This window comes from Myotis myotis, unplaced genomic scaffold (genome assembly GCF_014108235.1).
Source record: "Myotis myotis isolate mMyoMyo1 unplaced genomic scaffold, mMyoMyo1.p scaffold_m19_p_11, whole genome shotgun sequence".
NCBI classification, from domain to species: domain Eukaryota; kingdom Metazoa; phylum Chordata; class Mammalia; order Chiroptera; family Vespertilionidae; genus Myotis; species Myotis myotis.
Genome location: NW_023416315.1, coordinates 3,856,124 through 3,875,746, shown reverse-complemented (window position 1 = coordinate 3,875,746; position 19,623 = coordinate 3,856,124). Strand labels below are relative to the sequence as shown.

Here is a 19,623-nt window from a genome sequence, read left to right as displayed (position 1 = left end):
ACTCCATCACACAGAACACAGCCTCCACACCCCAAATACATGGCCTCCATCACACAGAACACAACCTCCACACCCCAAGTACACAACTTCCATCACACATAACACAACCTCCACACCCCAAATACACGGCCTCCATCACACAGAACACAACCTCCACACCCCAAATACACGACTTCCATCACACAGAACACAACCTCCACACCCCAAGTACACGGCCTCCATCACACAGAACACAACCTCCACACCCCAAATACATGGCCTCCATCACACAGAACACAACCTCCACACCCCAAATACACAACTTCCATCACACATAACACAACCTCCACACCCCAAGTACACGGCCTCCATCACACAGAACACAACCTCCACACCCCAAATACACGATTTCCATCACACAGAACACAACCTCCACACCCCAAGTACACGGCCTCCATCACACAGAACACAACCTCCACACCCCAAATACACGACTTCCATCACACATAACACAACCTCCACACCCCAAATACACGACTTCCATCACACAGAACACAACCTCCACACCCCAAATACACGACTTCCATCACACAGAACACAACCTCCACACCCCAAATACATGGCCTCCATCACACAGAACACAACCTCCACACCCCAAGTACACGGCCTCCATCACACAGAACACAACCTCCACACCCCAAATACACGACTTCCATCACACATAACACAACCTCCACACCCCAAATACACGACTTCCATCAGTTTCCTCTTTTGAAAGAAAATAACTGTCAGCCCTTACTAATGAAAAATATTATTTTCATTCAAATTCTCATTTGAATCACAACTACAAGGATGATCAATCTCAAAATCTTATTAGTTCTGCTAGCATACACCATTTAGAAGCTCATGCAGGTTCATTGTGCAGGGAGAAAAAACTAGGATGACAGGTTTTTTTTAATGAACAATTTATAATGAATACTGTTGTCAACAAACATTTTCCAGTGTTGCAAAACTGCAAACACAGACTTTAGTGTCAAAACCAACATTTTAAATATGGGAATAATTGCTGCAGGTGCCTAAGATACTAATATGTACAAAGGTATCTGTCAGAATAGGTTAGATTACATTTGAATACTTTCCATAACAAAATGAAGTGAGCAACTAGATTACTTTAGAAAAACATATATCCGCTATAGGATATTAGCTCCTTCTTCTCTGTACTACTGGTTTGTGAGAGACCCGCTGGGAGCGGAAAACCAGGTCTACAGGCTTTATTAGGAGAAAGACCTGCGGGCTGTCTCGCAAGAGAACAGCAACCCGTGCAGCGGTGAGCACGTCATTTGAGGGGAGGGATGGGAAGGAATGGGGGCTTAGTGTACTCGGCGTGCACTGATTGGTGGATTAATGTATGGTCCATATAGGAACAAGGGCTCAGGGCCCTGGTTGACAAACCACGGCTCGCGAGCCGCATGCGGCTCTTTGGCCCCTTGAGTGTGGCTCTTCCACAAAATACCACGTGTGGGCGCGCACCTACAGTGCGATCGAAACTTCGTGGCCCATGCGCAGAAGCCGGTATTTTGTGGAAGAGCCACACTCAAGGGGCCAAAGAGCCTCATGTGGCTCTCGAGCCATGGTTTGCCGAACTGCAGTTTGCCAACCACTGGATTTGGCAGGTGTTGATTGGTGGTCCAATGTCTAGTCCATAGAAGGTACCTGGTTAGTCACTCAGGTATTCCTGGGCTGCAGGTTACATCAGACCCCGCCCACCAGCTGGGGGAAGGGAGGATCTCTCAGTTTGGTCCAACACAAGCAGGCGGAGCTAAAAAATTCAGCCACAAGGCAACTGGAGGTCTGAGGCCTGGGTGACGCGCGGAGCTCAAGGAGCGTGGGGTGGTGGTGTTCCGAGTCTCCCCAAGTGCAGGGCTGTTCCTTTTGTATTAAGAGAAACCACCGGGCCATGAAATTTACTCTGCTCTTTACCGGCCTCGCGGGGCTCCCCAGCGAGCATGTGCCGCCGAGTGTAGCTCAAGACCACGGTCTTCACTGTCCAGACGCACCCACGTGGCTTCTAGCTGCTCAGCCAAGGTCTCTGCTCAGCCATTGCCCTCCCCACGGCCTCTGCTTCAGCCGGGACATAGCCAGAGAGCTCTTGGCTCTGAGGCTAAGTCCTCTCTCCCCTGTAAACTACTGGCCAGGACGAGAAGGGAGTCTGGTAGTCCCAACTGATTCCAGGGGAATAAGGGAATAAAAGTAGATAATATAGACCAAGGATTGGCAAACCACGGGCCATGAGCAAAATCTAGTACGAACGCTGACCTGTGATTTTTAAATAAAGTGTGATGGGAGCATACATTTACCAGCTGCTTTCATCTGACCTGAGTACTTGTGACAGAGACAGGGCGGCCTGCACAGCCACGCTGTGTGTCCTCAGCTGCCGTAGCCCGCAGGAGGGACCAACATCAGAAAGAACCACTCCACTTGGGGTGACTGTGCAGGAGGAAGCAGGCAGGGCCCCAAAGACACAGGAGCCCGCGTGGGAGCACGTGCACGGCAGGTTTTAAGAGAGAATAACCTAGAGCTTCCCGCATATATGCATAACCCACGGGCACAGGCGACAGCGTGGTGAAGGCCGGGGGGGAGGGGCGGGGACTGGGCAGAGGAGGCCAATGGGGGGAAATGGGAGACATCTGTAATGCTCTCAATGATAAAGATTAAACATGCTTTTAAATAAAAAGTGTTTTCCTTCCAACTTTAGGGTTCATAAAATACGACCTATGTCTTAACTGAGTAGTACAGTGGGGCCTTGACTTATGAGTGTCCCGACTAACGAGTTTTTTGAGATACCAGCTGTCTCTCCTCAGATTTTTTGCACTGAGTTGACAGAGTAATTTGAGTTAATGAGCTCCTTAACGAGCTCGGTCTCAGAACGAATTAAACTCGTAAGTCAAGGCCCCACTGTATAACCAAATCATTTAAACGAGAACCAAAGCAATCGGCGCTCTAAGTGGGCAGGGCAGTCTGCTAAGCGCTGGGCTGGCTGGCCCTGTGCTCACCAAGGTATGGCCATGACTTCACGTAGGAAATTAGTTAGCGCTGCACTAAACGCTGATGGTGTGCTAAAGTTTACAAAGGGCTGGTACATATATTATTTTTTCTAATTTTGTCTTTAAAAGAACCCTGCAAATAGAGAAATTGGAAAAGAAAAAAAAAACTCAGAGTGCTCAAGATCACACAGCGTATAAAGACCAGAGCACAGACTAAGCCTCTTCTCATCTTGCTCCAAGGGGAACACTCTATCATGCCATGTTCCTTAGCCATCTAAAAAAAGCCATACAAAAAATATTATAAAACTCTAAAAGCATCCACAGCTAATTAAATCAATGCTTTAAACACACCTGCTCCCTGCAAGAAATTCTCACTCCAAACATTTTAAAAGAGAAACTGTGGTCAATTTTAAGTTTAAACAAGGTCAACTAAAACCCACACAGAAATAGAAGCGCTATCTGCTCTTTAATTATTTAGTAATTATTCAGGTTAGAAAGACTCTTGAATCTTCCTAACATGTTTTTTGAGTTTAGTTAAAACGGTATTTTAAGACAACCTTTTCAGCTTCCTACCGCGATAATTATACTTAATGTCTTTTCAAAATATTTGACAGATGTGCATGACTGTGAGCAGAGAAAAAAATAAATATTTAGTTCAAAGGAACACCGAAAGTTAGCATTTCTCATACTTTTACTTGGAGTTCACAACTTCAGAAAGTTATGCGACTCAGACATGTGATTAAGGCAGCAGCCAAAAATACCACTGCCCCAGCCCGCCCCACGCGTGACGCTCCCGCTGGGAATGGACCCCAAGGAGCTCCGCACGTGGTCTGTCAGGGCTGCGGCTCACGCAGAACTGAAGAGTTTAGCCCCAAAGCCAGCCAAGAAGACAGAAAAGAAGCTTAGCCAAAGGCATCACAGTTACAAACAATACTGCCTTTCATTTAATTATTTTTTTTTAATGTTTTTATTGATTTCAAAGAGAGGAAGGGAGAGGGAGAGGGAGAGGGAGAGAGAAACAACAATGATGAGAGAGAATCATCCATCTGCTGCCTCCTATTGGGGGTCGAACCTGCAACCCATGCATGTGCCCTGACCAGGAATCAAAGCGTAACCTCCTGGTTCATGGTTCATGGTTCATGGGTCAAGGCTCAACCACTGAGCCACACCGGTGGGGCAGAATGACCCCTTTAGAGAGAAGCAAGGAGGCGTGGACCAGAGAGCCCTGCTGGGGCCCCCCCTAAGAGTTTTTTTCCTAATGAAGCTAAGCCAATGGGTTTCCTGCCTGAAGCTCCCCAGTTGGGCATGACGGGTCTAACACTTCCTCGCAGATGTAGTGAGTTTAAATGAGAATATTACATAACGGAGACATTGTGTTAATATTCATTCTCATGCTCTTGCTTTCCGTTTCCTATAGATGGTTTTGTCTCGGTATCATCGCCACCCGACAGCACCTCCATGGGACGTCACTTATTATTTCGGCACTAAATAAGCAATTCTGGACTTGCCATATTTTCAAACACCTGCCTAGTGGACCAGTTAGCCATACCTGCGTAACTTACACATTGGGAAACATAAGTCCTTACAGATATAGCTCAAGTATGTGTTAGTGTTTTTCTCTGTGGAATATTCAAAGAAAAAACTGCCATTCGGTAAATATGCTTCAATCCTCTTGGTCTCCTACTCTGACACATCCATTAGAAGTCCCCCCCCCCCCCCCGGCACCCTGGGGCCCTCTCCTTTTCACGTCAGGTGCTCCGGGACTGTGTGATTGTCCACACTGAGCCACGCTGTCCTGGTTAAGGGGAGGCTGTAGATTTTCTTCTCATCTCAAATGTCAACCCGGAAGTTCTCTCTGCCCCAGCCCCGCCCCCCTCAGGTGGACCGATGCTCCTCTACCTGAGCCCCAGGGGCTGAGGGCACACCCACCGTGGCTGGGCTTCGGTGCTGCTCCATTTCTTGGTCACCTGTCCTGTTTCTCCACCCGACTGTAAGCGCCAAAGACAAGAACTATCTGCAGCTTGTCATGCTCATAATCCCGGACCCAGCACAGTGGTCTAGTACATAGTAAACACTCAATGTATAATGATTAAGTCACGGTAATGACTAACAATGAAATCTGATATTTACTGAAAACATACTTATAGGCTAGGCACCATGCTAACCAAATTATACCCATTACTTCATGGAACTCTCAAGAAAACTCTGTGGAGAATGTGCTATGATAATTTGCATTTTCCAAGTGAGGATAACTAGGTTGAGAGGGTGAAGTAATTTGGTAAAGTAACATTCCACATGGCAAAGCTGGGATCTGCCTCAGGGCGGTCTGGATTCATAGTCGGTGCTCATGACCTCGAAGACCACACCGATGAGTAAGTGAATGATGTGCATGGATGAATGAATGAATGAATGAATATGGAAGATTCATGTATCTAAAGAGGAATCCCATTCATTAGACAGGTAGGCTAAGGTAGAAAGTGAAACCAAAGAAGCTGCTGGGGGGGGGGGGGGGGGGAGAGACACACACAGTCACAGGCGTCACCATTATTGGAAAGAGCAGCTCCATCTCAATGGCCCGGGGATCCCAGCACCGGCTGCATCTCCCGAGACAGTGTACGCACTGCATCGCGGGCAGTGCCTCTGCAAACCTCCTGCATCACTCCGTTTATGACAGGAATAATTTGGACTTTAAAAAAATTGAGATTAACATTTATTTCTGCATATAAATTCAGGGTAACTATCTCTCTGATGTTTAGTAAGAAATACCTACTGCTAAGACAGACAGTTTTATTAGCAATTCCATTTTTATTCACTGCTATAACAGTAGAGCGATAAGTAATCACCTATGACTACATAAAAGGAACATTTGCAAAAATGCATGGGTTCCCTACTCATCTGTAATTATTTAGTAAAAAATAATTATCGTTCTTTAGCAAGAACAGCTAAGGATGCCCAGACAATATTAATGATTTCTCTGATTGACAGCACAGGGAAACGTATGCTTTTTCACCAAAGCCTCTGAGTTGGTGTACCTACACCGTGGGACAGACCCTGGGCGCTTACGTCACCGCCCCGGCCCTTCCTCAGTGACAGCCCTGGCCAGGCCTTAAACACTACACAGGAAGCGCATGCCACGTGCTGCGGAAAAACGCAGGGTTCACATGAAACCAGGCTGAAGGGCCTCGGAGACTCCTGCCAACCTCCGCCCAGTCCGCGCCAGCCAAGGCCAGCGCACGAACAGCCACAGGTCCTGCGAGCCATCACTGTCCGCTCCCATCGGCATCCGTGGTCTAGAACGTTCTCTGCACCCATCTTTTTCAAGGCCTGGGACACACATTTGCATGCTGTCCTTCCCTCTAGGACAGCATGCACTCCTAGCTCCTGCCCTGCCCGATGCCCTACGTCAGTCACGGCCTCCACTCAGCCCCACAGACACCAGGCCTCCGGCCTCACAGCCCCGCAGCGACCATGACAGGGAGGCTCCTCAACAAGCATCGTTCCCGTCACTTTGGGAAAAGCTCAGCTTGGTTCTGTTTTTCTTCACGGAAAGCTTCGTCTGCCGGAACATAATGTGATCAAGTGTCTGTGATTGGCTAATATTGATTTCCGAATCTTCAATAGCACATTTAAAACAACAGCTTTAAAAGGTTTAATTTCTAGTGATTCGATGGATTGTTTTTTGCTAATACAAGGGAGTGATTTTCAATAAATTAGGGTGTTTGGCATTTTACAAGATACCGCTGGACTTGAAGGACCCTCACTTGACCAGTCCCCGAGGAGAGGAGCGCCTGAGGCTCTGCCTGCGCCCCGGCCAGGTCCACGCCTGTGAGGGGGGTGCTCCCCGTGCCCCGGCCACGTCCACGCCTGTGAGGGGAGTCCTCCCTGCGCCCCGGCCATGTCCACACCTGTGAGGGGGGTGCTCCCCGTGCCCCGGCCACGTCCACGCCTGTGAGGGGGGTGCTCCCCGTGCCCCGGCCACGTCCACGCCTGTGAGGGGGGTGCTCCCCGCGCCCCCGGCCACGTCCACGCCTGTGAGGGGAGTCCTCCCCGCGCCCCCGGCCACGTCCACGCCTATGAGGGGAGTCCTCCCTGCGCCCCGGCCATGTCCACACCTGTGAGGGGAGTCCTCCCCGCGCCCCCGGCCACGTCCACGCCTGTGAGGGGAGTCCTCCCCGCGTCCCCGGCCATGTCCATGCCTGTGAGGGGAGTCCTCCCCGCGCCCCCGGCCACGTCCACGCCTGTGAGGGGGGTGCTCCCCGCGCCCCGGCCACGTCCACGCCTGTGAGGGGAGTCCTCCCAGGGCCCCCGGCCATGTCCACGCCTGTGAGGGGAGTCCTCCCCGCGTCCCGGCCATGTCCACGCCTGTGAGGGGAGTCCTCCCCGCGTCCCGGCCATGTCCACGCCTGTGAGGGGAGTCCTCCCCGCATCCCGGCCATGTCCACGCCTGTGAGAGGAGTCCTCCCCGCATCCCGGCCACGTCCACGCCTGTGAGGGGGTGCTCCCCGCGCCCCCGGCCACGTCCACGCCTATGAGGGGAGTCCTCCGCGTGCCCCCGGCCACGTCCACGCCTGTGAGGGGAGTCCTCCGCGCGCCCCCGGCCACGTCCACGCCTGTGAGGGGAGTCCTCCCCGCGCCCCCGGCCATGTCCACGCCTGTGAGGGGAGTCCTGCCCACAAGGCGATGCCTGTGCTGTGAGCAGGGTGCGCTTCTCTGAAATGCTGGTGCTCCTCCACCTACTCCCCCGCCCAGTGGGGCCAGCAGGCGGTTCTGGTTTCCAGGACCCCTTCTCGGAGCTCTCCTGAACCAGGAGGGCCACGGGAAGTGATTTATAAAGTGGGTCACGTCTCCCTGATGGGTGACCCTTTGCAGCAGGCTGACCTGACCGCCCCAAGTCTGTAGACTATTCAGATCAGCACTCTCCACTCTCAAATGTGTCCTCTTTTCGGCGATATATTACGGGGTTCCCCTGCAAAGGCGATCCGCTGTCTTCACTAAGGTCGCCAAGGACACGGGAGCCCTCTAGATCGTCAGTGTCCTCAGAGTGGGTTTCTCCAGGTGAGAGGGGAAAGGCCTGGCTTCATGTCTGAGCGGCTGGCAAGCCCGTGAGGCAGAAATACAGGCGGCCCAGAGACAAGTACCGATGGCGCGTCACTCACATTGAGGGGTGCACTTTGGGACTTTGTCTGCTTTCCTAAAAACAGTGCTTCTCTACATATGAGTCACAGCAGATTTATAATAAAAAAGCAAATAACTATGAAAAATATTTTGGTGGAACTAATGGGTCCGTGTAAATATCTCTTTCATTGGTGTTTTTTTTTTTTTTTTTTTTGGCTTTTCCTAATTTTTATTCTGGCTAATGTTTTGTTTTTTTAAATTGAATGTATTTGGATGCATTGATTATTGCTGTTCGTGCTATAGATAAGCGCATACATTGGGGCTCTGCTCCCAAGCCCACCAACGTTCATTTTACTGAGGCTCCTTAATCGGTACGGTCACCAACACGGATGCTTTAGGACCCGGCTTTTCTAAAAGACAGGATCGGGACGCTTTCTGAATATAGCTTCCTGGGCGTATGGGCGCCCGCACTATGACACTGCGCGCACCCGGCTACACTTATTCCAAGTAAGAACCAAACGCGATGCGCCACGCCACATCAACTTACTGTTGACTCTCAAACGTTGTTCTGCATTTAGCAGCATGTAGCATAAATAAGACATTACTACACGCTGTTACCACACCTGATGGCGAGCTGTTTTCTAAAGCTACTATTTTGTGAGTGATTCAGAACTTGTTTCATATCTTTCCCCATGTCCTCCCTATCTCCATTATAACAAAAGCTCCCCCTTAGTCTCTGTATTTGCTTCTAAAATAATAAAATGTTCTTAAATGTTTCTAAAATGAACCTTGACATCATCATCTAAAACAATCATGATAATTCTAATATCTGAAGACAATGATCTCATGATCATTTTAGAAAACATGGTTAATGTGAGTTTCATGGCTGTGTATTTCTCCCATGCCTTCCAGGTAAAGGACAGTAATATGACCAGTACATTTGTGTCTGTCTTACATCCCAAAATGGTTGAATGGGCCACCTCATCTGGAATGTCTCCAAAGCTTTGGTCCTCTTTGACATGTACTTCCCATGTAATGTGGTTTCACACTCAACAAAAATCTAGCTATTTATAACTTTCACTCATACCAATAGTTTTCAGTACTTACTTTATAATATCTCCTTCAAGGGCAATCACTCTCTTGATGATCTTCTGTCCTGGGTTTTTAGGGGACCTGGAATAAGATAAGGTTATATGATCAGTTGTGGCTCTGTTGCTTTAAGAACACAAAAAGAAATTCGACCACAACATAGGCCACATTGAAGGCATTACAGAATCCTGAATCCTGAATCCATGCCCTTGATCCTACTTTGGTCCCAAGTGAGACGGAGTGACTATCTAAGTGATTCTCTGGAGGGGAAGTCATGCTGAAATTTCACCAAAATTAAAGAAAAGAGGGATAAAGAATTTCATTACGAAAGCTAAGTTCCTGAAGGAAAGGGGACTCATGCATAAAAAAAAAATATGATCAGACATTTCTGTATTTCAATTTCTTCATTCCGTTTAAAATTAACAGAGGATTCTGATTTAAATCCTCAAGAAAACATGGAGGATGGGAGGTATTTTTTGAGAAAAATAAGGAATTAGGAAATTCTCTTAAACTATATTTAGGTTTAGGCACTTAAAGATTATGTCATTCAGAGTGCTAAAACAAGGCTACTGACAGCTCAAAGAAATGGCTAGGGTCTGATATGCTTAACACAGACATCATTTATTTAAGCTGTGACCAATAGCTTATGGTAAATAATTACTTGAAGTAACAGCCTTTATCGAAATGAATACCCCTCCCTCTCTTCCTGCCTCCTTCCCTCTCTCCCATCCCCTTCACTCTATCTGTGGTCTCTCTCATTCTGGGGGAAGCTGTGCCCAGCAGCCCTTCCCAAGGGCATAAGTGAGGTCTGCCAACCATCATGTGAAGGGGCTTGGAGGTACATCCCTCAGCCCCAGTCAAGTCTTCAGGGTGCAGCTTGGCTATAGCTTCACTGTCACCCGATGAGAGACCTGAGCCAGGCACCCCACCTGCTCAGCTGGCTCTGGCTTCCTGATCCTGAGAAAATGTGTGAGCCCCACCGGCGTGGCTCAGTGGTTGAGTGTCGCCCTATGAACCAGGAGGTCAGGGTTCGGTTCCCATTCCGGGTACATGCCCGGGTTGCAGGCTTGATCCCTAGTAGAGGGCATACAGGAGGCAGCCAGTCAATGATTCTCTCTCATCATTGATGTTTCTCTCTCTCTCTCTCTCTCCCTCTCCCTTCCTCTCTGAAATCAATAAAAATCTATTTAAAATAGATATGATATGTGAGATAAGGTTTGTTTTAAGCTGCTAAGATTGGTGGGATCATCTGTTACATGGCAATGGGTAACTCAATCTTAATACGTCCCATTTCCTACCAATAAGACTTAAAACCTCTTGACTGAATGGGCCTGTTTCATGTAAGTGATCACTGAATATGTATTTGAAAATCAGGGATAAAAATATTTCCAGCCCAGCCAGCGTGGCTCAGTGGTTGAGCATCTACCCATGAACCAAGAGGTTGCCAGTGGTTCGATTCCTGGTCAGGGCACATGCCTGGGTTTCAGGCTTGATCCCCAGTGTGAGGCATGGAGGAGGCAGCTCAACAATGTTTCCATCTCTCTGCCCCTCTCCCTTCTTGTCTCTAAAAAAAAAAAAATCAATAAAAAAATATTTAAAAAAATATTTTCAGTTCAAGTGTCATTTGAATTGAATTGAATATTTTTTGAAAAAAAGGTAAATGCACAAAAACTAAAACTAAAAAGGTTAAATATATTCAAATTGTAATACTTCACCAAAGGAAACAAAAAGTGTCAATAAGAGTAGTGATTTACGTTACATCTTGCAGAGAAAATGAAGTCACCTCAACCGTTTGCATCGACTTGTGACAATTCGTCTCACAATTTTTCACTACATTTATTTTTTATTTTAAAAGCAAATTTGATCAGAGTGTTTGACTGAACTCTCCTCTTCACTGAATTGACTACACATCCTATTCCTCTACATGTAATGTCACTCATGTGCAGTTAGAGGGAGGGCGCTCCCCGGATGAGAGCAGGCATGTCCTCTGAGCTGGGCTGTTTTTAGACAGTTCCCTCCCATGTGTCTCCATAGACAACCAGAAACCTATGATATTCAACCTCAGTGATCACCAAAGAATTCATATAAAACAATGGAGTATTTATATTTTCCTATTATATTGACAAAGAAATAATAATAACAATACAGTTTGTTGTTGAGGATTTAGGGACATGGCTAATATGAATATAAAGTGTATAGTGCCTAAATGCCTTTCTGTAAGCATGTCAAGATTTTATATTCTTTTTAACATAACAATTACACGTTTTGGAATTTATCCAAATGAAATGATTATGAACTTATACATAATTTCATCTACTTGGATGTCATCTGTTTTAAAAAATAAAATAGGAGAAACCAAGATGGCGGCATAGGTTAACGCCGGAGATCGCTGCCTCAAACAACCACTTCAGAGATATAACTAAAGGACAGAACGGACATCACCCAGAACCACGGGAAGGCTGGCTGAGTGGAAATTCTACAACTAGGAGGACAGAGAATATCATACCCAGACTCAGAGGAGGCGCAGTGCTGAAGTGAAATACTCAGGTGCGGAGTGTGCGCGCGGAGCGGGCTGGCGGCGGAGGGTGCGGTTGTTGTTTTCAATCGGGAGGGAGTTTCAGACTCTGAGCTCCAGATCCGGGCGAGTCTCTGGGGACCGAGACTCAAACGGGAGAAACGGGACTGTCTGGCTTCGGTCGGAACTCGAAGGCAGCTTTCTCTCCGAGGTTTGCAGCCATTGCTGGGGCTCTGAGAGGCAGAGCCCCTGGGGAAGGAACTGAGAGTCGCCATAACTGCTTGTTCCGCCCGCCCTGTAGATCCCCGGGGACCGCCCTGCCCAAGCCCTGCGCAGCGCCATTTGCCGGATAGCCTCAGGCAAACGCTAGATTAGCACCGCCCTAGAGATCCAGCACAGAAGCCCTCCCACTACAGACACAGCAGACTCTCATAGCCAGTTAGCCTGGAGGTCAAATCACCCCGGTATTGCCGACATCAATCAAGGCTTAAAGGCAACAAGACTGCGGACAAAGACCACTAGGGGGTGCACCAAGAAAGCATAAAAAATGCGGAGACAAAGAAACAGGACAAAACTGTCAATGGAGGATATTGAGTTCAGAACCACACTTTTAAGGTCTCTTAAGAACTGTCTAGAAGCTGCTGATAAACTTAGTAAGGCCCTTGAAAAGACTGGTGAGACCGCCGATAAATGTAGTGAGATCCTCAAGAAATCTAATGAGACCCTCGATGTTGTGATAAAGAACCAACTAGAAATTAAGCATACACTGACTGAAATAAAGAATATTATACAGACACCCAACAGCAGACCAGAGGAGCGCAAGAATCAAGTCAAAGATTCGAAATGCGAAGAAGCAAAAAACACCCAGCTGGAAAAGCAAAATGAAAAAAGAATCCGAAAATATGAAGATAGTATAAGGAGCCTCTGGGACAACTTCAAGCGCACCAACATCAGAATTATAGGGGTGCCAGAGGATGAGAGAGAGAAAGATATTGAAAACCTATTTAAAGAAATAATGACAGAAAACTTCCCCTACCTGGTGAAAGAAATAGACCTACAGGTCCAGGAAGCGCAGAGAACCCCAAACAAAAGGAATCCAAAGAGGACCACACCAAGACACATCATAATTAAAATGCCAAGAGCAAAAGACAAAGAGAGAATCTTAAAAGCAGCAAGAGGAAGAAACCCAGTTACCTACAAGGGAATACCCATACGACTGTCAGCTGATTTCTCAACAGAAACTTTGCAGGCCAGAAGGGAATGGCAAGAAATATTCAAAGTGATGAATACCAAGAACCTACAACCAAGATTACTTTATCCAGCAAAGCTATCATTCAGAACGGAAGGTCAGATAAAGAGCTTCACAGATAAGGAAAAGCTAAAGGAGTTCATCACCACCAAACCAGTATTATATGAAATGCTGAAAGGTATCCTTTAAGAAGAGGAAGAAGAAAAAAAAAAAAAGGTAAAGATACAAATTATGAACAACAAATATGCATCTATCAACAAGTGAATCTAAGAATCAAGTGAATAAATAATCTGATGAACAGAATGAACTGTTGATTATAATAGAATCAGGGACTTAGAAAGGGAATGGACTGACTATTCTTGGGGGGGAAAGGGGTGTGGGAGATGTGGAAGAGACTGGACAAAAATCGTGCACCTATGGATGAGGACAGTGGGTGGGGAGTGAGGGCGGAGGGTGGGGCGGGAGCTGGGAGGAGGGGAGTTATGGGGGAAAAAAAAGAGGAACAAATGTAATAATCTGAACAATAAAGATTTAATTAAAAAAATAATAATAAAAAAATAAAAATTAAAAAAAAATAAAAAAAAAAAGAAAGAATGTGTGCACCCCTATTTGAGACAAACAATCCATTTTTAAAATGGGCAAAGGATCCGAATAGACACTTCTCCAATGGGGACATACAGATGGCTATTTATTCTTGCACCAATAATATACTGCCTTAATAACCAAAGTACAACTATTACATTAACAAAATTCAATAAAACATTATATATTAATGTGCTAAAATGGCATCTGATGATATCCAGCAGGCATTTCTAATTTTAAAAAAAGTTGATTAGTGACTGAAGGAAACAACTAAGCCACACAAAATCTGTTGACCTCAAATCTAGAGCAAATATTACACTTAATGATTTACATTAAATTGGGGAAAACAATTAGATGCCTTTCTATCACCACTAATCCTAGACTTTGTACTGGAATTCTTTCTATTATAATAAAATGAATTAATAACTATAAATATTCAGAAAATAAAAGTATATCTCTTTGCAATTGACATAACTGATTGACTAGAAAACCAACAGTCTAGTAAAAAAAATAAATTAAGACGATTGGGTCATAATGAAAGCTATGATTATATCTATATTTTAAACTTTAATGACAGTATCACAATAAATACAGATATAAACCAGATCTGGGATAAGGTTTTATCATTTATACTAGGTAAGGGATTACTATCTAGAATGCCATTTTTAAGAATCCCACAATTCTTAAAAAAAAAATAAAATAAAATAAAATAAAATAAATTAATTCAACAAGAATAGCTTGGTTAACTAAATTATAGTCCATCCACATAATATTTCCAAGTCATTAAAAATGATGTTATAAAAAATGTTAATGATGTGGAAAAATCAACCGAATGTACAGATCGAAAATGCAAGTGAGATTATCTGATGTGTACCACGACTTCACCTCTGTCATTGGAGAGAATGTACGTGCAGTTGCACTGGGAAAAATCAGGAAGGTCCTAGAACAAAAGGAAGGGGGGGCTCAGAGGGGGCTGTCTGCATTTGGGTTCAGTCTTGGGAAGCCCCTTAGCAGGTGGCAGCTGTTGGTGTCATGTGACATTCCCTGAGAAGAAACCTCCCCGGGAGGGGTGAGGCCTGAACTAATGACCAGCTCCCCCACTGAATGTTGGTGCGATATTGATGCTCATGAAACCACAGGAAAAGCAAGCCTTATCGGCATAAAACAATATTCTATGCCAGCGGTTCTCAACCTTCCTAATGCCACGACCCTTTAATACAGTTCCTCATGTTGTGGTGACCCCCAACCATAAAATTATTGTCGTTGCTACTTCATAACTGTAATCTTTCTACTGTTACGAATCGTAATGTAAATATCTGATATGCAGGATGTATTTTCATTGTTACACATTGAACATAATTAACGCATAGTGATTAACCACAAAAACAATACGTAATTATATATGTGTTTTCGGAGGGTCTTAGGCGACCCCTGTGAAAGGGTTGTTCGACCTCCAAAGGGGTCGCGACCCACCGGTTGAGAACCGCTGTTCTATGCCAACAGTCTGTATGCTTTTGAGATACTTGAAAACTAGTTTAGATTTCTAAATTAATCTATATTTTAAGATCACGAAGAAGCAAAACAGAATATGCAAAGTGAGCTATCTATATAATTAAAGTCTTATGAATTACTACTCAGATATATCTATAAATTTTAATGTAATATTAAACTCGGATCTAATCAAATGATTCAAAATGAAAAGAAGCTATTACTAACATTAATCCCATTACTGCTCAAAAATCTGTACTTTAATCATTAGGCTGCTGGATGCGGTCCTTTGAAATCCGTGTAAGTGACATGGAAATTGTTGCGGATTTACATTGGGAGAGGCCCAGCCACTTGCAGATCCCAGGACGTGAAGAATAACAAGGGAAGGATTTCACCGTACTGTAGGGACATAGCGCATCCCTGCCCCATGATACCAACATTTGCATTTACATTTGTCATTTGAGTGTTTCCGGAGTGAGCATTGTTTCGCAGCATTTATTTCTGGAGCCTGGGTTTTAACTGTTCTGTTTCCTGCGGATGATTTAATTAGGCGGGAGCTCTGGGAGGCTTGGGCAGAGGCCTGGGGTGGTCTCCGCACGGCAGGACTCAGTTTGATTTGGCAGAACAACAAGCGTGGTTGTGGGGAGGGAACAGTCCAGCATAGGTGTAAGATTTATGATACTTAATATTCTTCTTTTTTAAAAAAACATATATATATTTTTTATTTCAGAGAGGAAGGGAGAGGGAGATAGAAACATCCATGATGAGAGAGAATCATTGATCAGCTGCTCCTGCACGCCCCCTATGGGGGACCAAGCCCAAAACCCAGGCACGCGTCCTGACCTGGAATTGAACTGTGACCTCCTGTTTCATAGGTCGACTCTCAACCGCTGAGCCACACCAGCCAGGCAGTATTCTTAAATTTCACTCCCTGCCTTGATGGAAATGTTGCCATTTTTATCCTGTGACAGGCCCAATAGAGTCATGTCTTCGGTCTAAGCACTCTCTCCAGGTGAAACTCCACATGGAAACAAGCATGATTTCTCTCAAGTGCTCGGTCTCCACTGAACATTGACAATGGAGGTTAGAAGTGTAATACGCCCGTTCTGCTCTAACCCCACTGAGCTGGTTAGATCGGGGGGCACAGAACCTGTGTTTTGCGGGAGAGTTCTTAGGCCCCAACAACTCCGTACAATCGGCTCCCCTGAAAATGTCAACTTGATGCCCCCGATAGCAGGCCGAATGGTCTCCGAACATTCTCTCCAGAAATAAAACCCGTGCGGCTGGGGATGTGCAATCCACCTGCCACAGCTCCCCTCTGGGAGCGGCAGCGTCACCCGCTCAGCGTGAGTGCCATGTCCACAGCGCTGCTGCTAAGACATCCGAAACCTTTCCCAGGCATTTCATCTCCCGCAGTTCATACTACGATACATGCTACCATGACAGTTGATCAACACTTTCAACTAAAAAACACGAAGATGAAAGGGCATGTCTAACTTCTGTTCTTAAAGGAACCCGTTTATCTCTAGGTCTCCCAGCAGGTCCTTCCTCCCCCAGCACATGGCGTCATCTGCTTGCCTGGCCGGGCCCAGCCGTTCCCCCCAGCTGGCCACTGGCACACAGACGCCCCTGTCCAATTCTCTAGAGCGCAATCCAAGACCTATCCCTGGTCTTTCCCAATTCTTTTGTCCAAAAATTTTCTCCGATACCACCCTGTATATGTTGGACACTCATGCATCTCAGATACCATCTTCCAATGAGAACATATGCCAGTTTGCTGTGGGCCCTCTGTTTTCAGCACAGTTATTTCCCGTTACATTGCTTTGTGTTAGACAAGGGAGGAAAACTTCCTGAACAGCCCATCTTTCACTAGTACAGTCCCCTAAGTGCGTATAATTCCAGGCTAGAGATTTAGCTGCAATGTTCAGAGGAGTTCTATGAGCAAGAAGTAGCTAATGCAAGTATTTCTGGAAAAGTCATACCTCCGTTTGATGAACTTTTAATACTCAAAAGTCTATATACTCATAGCTGCACTAACCTAATCAGACAATCAATGTCCTGCTGTGGAATTACTGCACATGCTTTAGCAGATTTAAAAGAAAAGGCAAGGGCATGGAGCACAGAACAGACAGTAAGGGGAATGGCCACACTCGAATCTCTTCAAGTGTCTTTCAAACTACATCAGCACCCTTCTCAATTAAAAGCACATTTTAATTAGTTCCCAACAATCCATTCTAATCACGTCCAAGGCAAAGACTCAGCTGTTTGGAATGCAGACTGTATCACTGCTGTGGCCATGTGTACTTGACCTCCTCCTGTTAACAAAGACACTCAATTAATTATTTGCTGTTTGAATGGCTATTTCGTTTCCCCTCCGCCTTCCTTTAAGTGCTGAAAGGCTCAGCCACTTTATCACCTTAACCTTAGCTTTGGAGAATGCAGTTTCTCAAGTGCCACCTAAATAGCCATCTGGATCCAAAAAGCTAGTTTCCAGGACCCTTTGCTGGAGGCCGCTGAAGTGACGCACTGACCCGGTGCCATGGCACCGGCACCTTCCAGGAGAGCCTCTTCATTTCCGGCTGCAGCTTCGGTGCCCAGTGGTCCCTTGAGGCAGACACACGTGAGCACAGCGACAGTGACACACTGGCTTCATTAGAAATCTTACCAAATGCAAAAAAGTAAAGCTTTCGGTGTAAATGTCAGGTATGTCAATGAATAGTGCATTGGTTTTTTCCTAGGGAGCTTCAGTGTTTCCACCTACTTTTAGTTTCATTAAGCCTGGTTGTATAGAGTCATATTACACCTAAAACACCAAACCAGAACAAGAAAATAACTTTGAGGTCAAAGTGAAAATGGGTTTTGAAGGTATGGTAGAAGCAGTGAATGTCTGGTTGTGAAAAGCTAGCCACAAAGCCGAAAGGTAGAGTGTGAATCTTCTTACTTCTCTTGAATTCTTAGAGCATTGATATCACGTGACATTTTAGAAGTTCCCATCTGCTTCCTGTGGGAAGTTTATTTATAGACTATTCCTGTCTCCACGAGGAGACATACATGTGAAAGCAGTGAGTGTCTTAACCTTCTCATTGCACCCAGTCCTATTTCAGTCACTGGTGCTTAAACAACTAATGAGTATTTAATGATCATTAGATCATGAGAAACACACCAATATATCGCAACTAGGTAGCTCGTATATGAAGAATCATAGGCTATTTGTTCTTCTGTGTCCAGCCTATTTCACTTAGCATGATGTCCTCAAGGTTACCCCACGTTGTTGCACATGTCTGCATTCCCTTCCTTAATTCTCTTTTTCATGACTGATATTAGTCATTGTTTCATGAATATCCAAAATGATGTATCAGCCTGGTAGCAATCACTCGGTATATTTCTTAGACTCTAATTTAAGAACATCAATGGAAACTTGGAAAAACACATAACTTCTCAGTTCTTTCCAAGAGAACATCATTGAAAACCAGCACAACCAGAAATCCAAAGCCCTGGAGATGCTCAGAGTGAGCCCTAGGGAGGTGACCAGTGAGACATCTGTTCATTTTTCAGTCTCACATTCATTGTTTCAGTGTTTTCTCCTTAGTATAATAGCTATGCCACTTATTAGTACATTTTCTAGGCATTTATTCTGAATATTTTAAAATGCTCAAACTAATTTAATTAGGGAATTTTAAATATTTTTAAAAAGTGAAATATTGGGTATATTTTACAATACTAAATGTATACCATAGACAAATGAATATTTTCCCCAAAGCACAAATCAGATTGTTAGAACTGAGACCAGCACTGCGGGTATCAGATTCTCCATCTCTTACTCAGAAACTGTATTATGATTTCTCATGGTGGCCGTTATTATTTGCAGTGGGATTTCAGTTTAAAAACCAATATATAAAATGTGTACGTAACACCAAAGAGAAATTAATGGTGGCAGCCTCACACTATTTTTATTCTTTCTAAAAAGTTGTTTATCCATGGTAAATTTTGATATGAGATAAACAAATCTCACTGTTATCAACAGAAACACATCCTATTTAAAATAAGGTTATCATCTACACTAAGTATTCCATATATTCATGTGTGAAATAAGAAAATTCGTTAATCCCGGTTTGAATAGATTAACGTTTATACAAAGTTCACAGAGAACACTCCTGACTCTTTGATGTCAAAGTACCTTGATAGATCTAAGAAATATATCAAAAACACAAAAAAAGAAAAATCCAAAATTTTGCTAAATCCAAAACATTTTCTTTTAACATTTGTGTGACTTTGCAAAAAATACTTAGAAATATATAAATATAATTTTAAATGATAATTCTTAATAGCAATTTAAATTAATAATTAATGAAAAGATCCATAAAGGAATTTAAGGAAGTTTGCTGCTATTTATATTTTTTTTAAATTAAATGTACTGGGGTGACATTGGCTAATTGAATTAGTATATAGGCTTGGACTGTACAAATCTATGATATATCATCTGTATATTCCATGGTGTGTTCACCATCCAAAGTCAAATCTCCTCCCACGATTATTGATATTTTAAAGGTCAATACTTAGTA

At 44.8% G+C, this 19,623-nt stretch overlaps 1 protein-coding gene across 5 annotated transcripts in view; it reads right to left on the bottom strand.

Moving 5' to 3' along the window:
- The window catches only part of IMMP2L (inner mitochondrial membrane peptidase subunit 2), a 493,454-nt gene that overhangs the window by 145,596 nt on the left and 328,235 nt on the right, over window positions 1–19,623 (bottom strand). For 4 of the 5 annotated variants that reach the window (XM_036327299.1, XM_036327300.1, XM_036327296.1 and 1 more), the window contains one exon: window positions 9,246–9,311. The exons of the other annotated variant lie outside the window; for it this stretch is intronic. In XM_036327299.1, coding sequence (XP_036183192.1) covers window positions 9,246–9,311 — 66 coding nt within the window. The remainder of the gene's footprint in view (window positions 1–9,245; window positions 9,312–19,623) is intronic. 5 annotated transcript variants of the gene reach the window in all.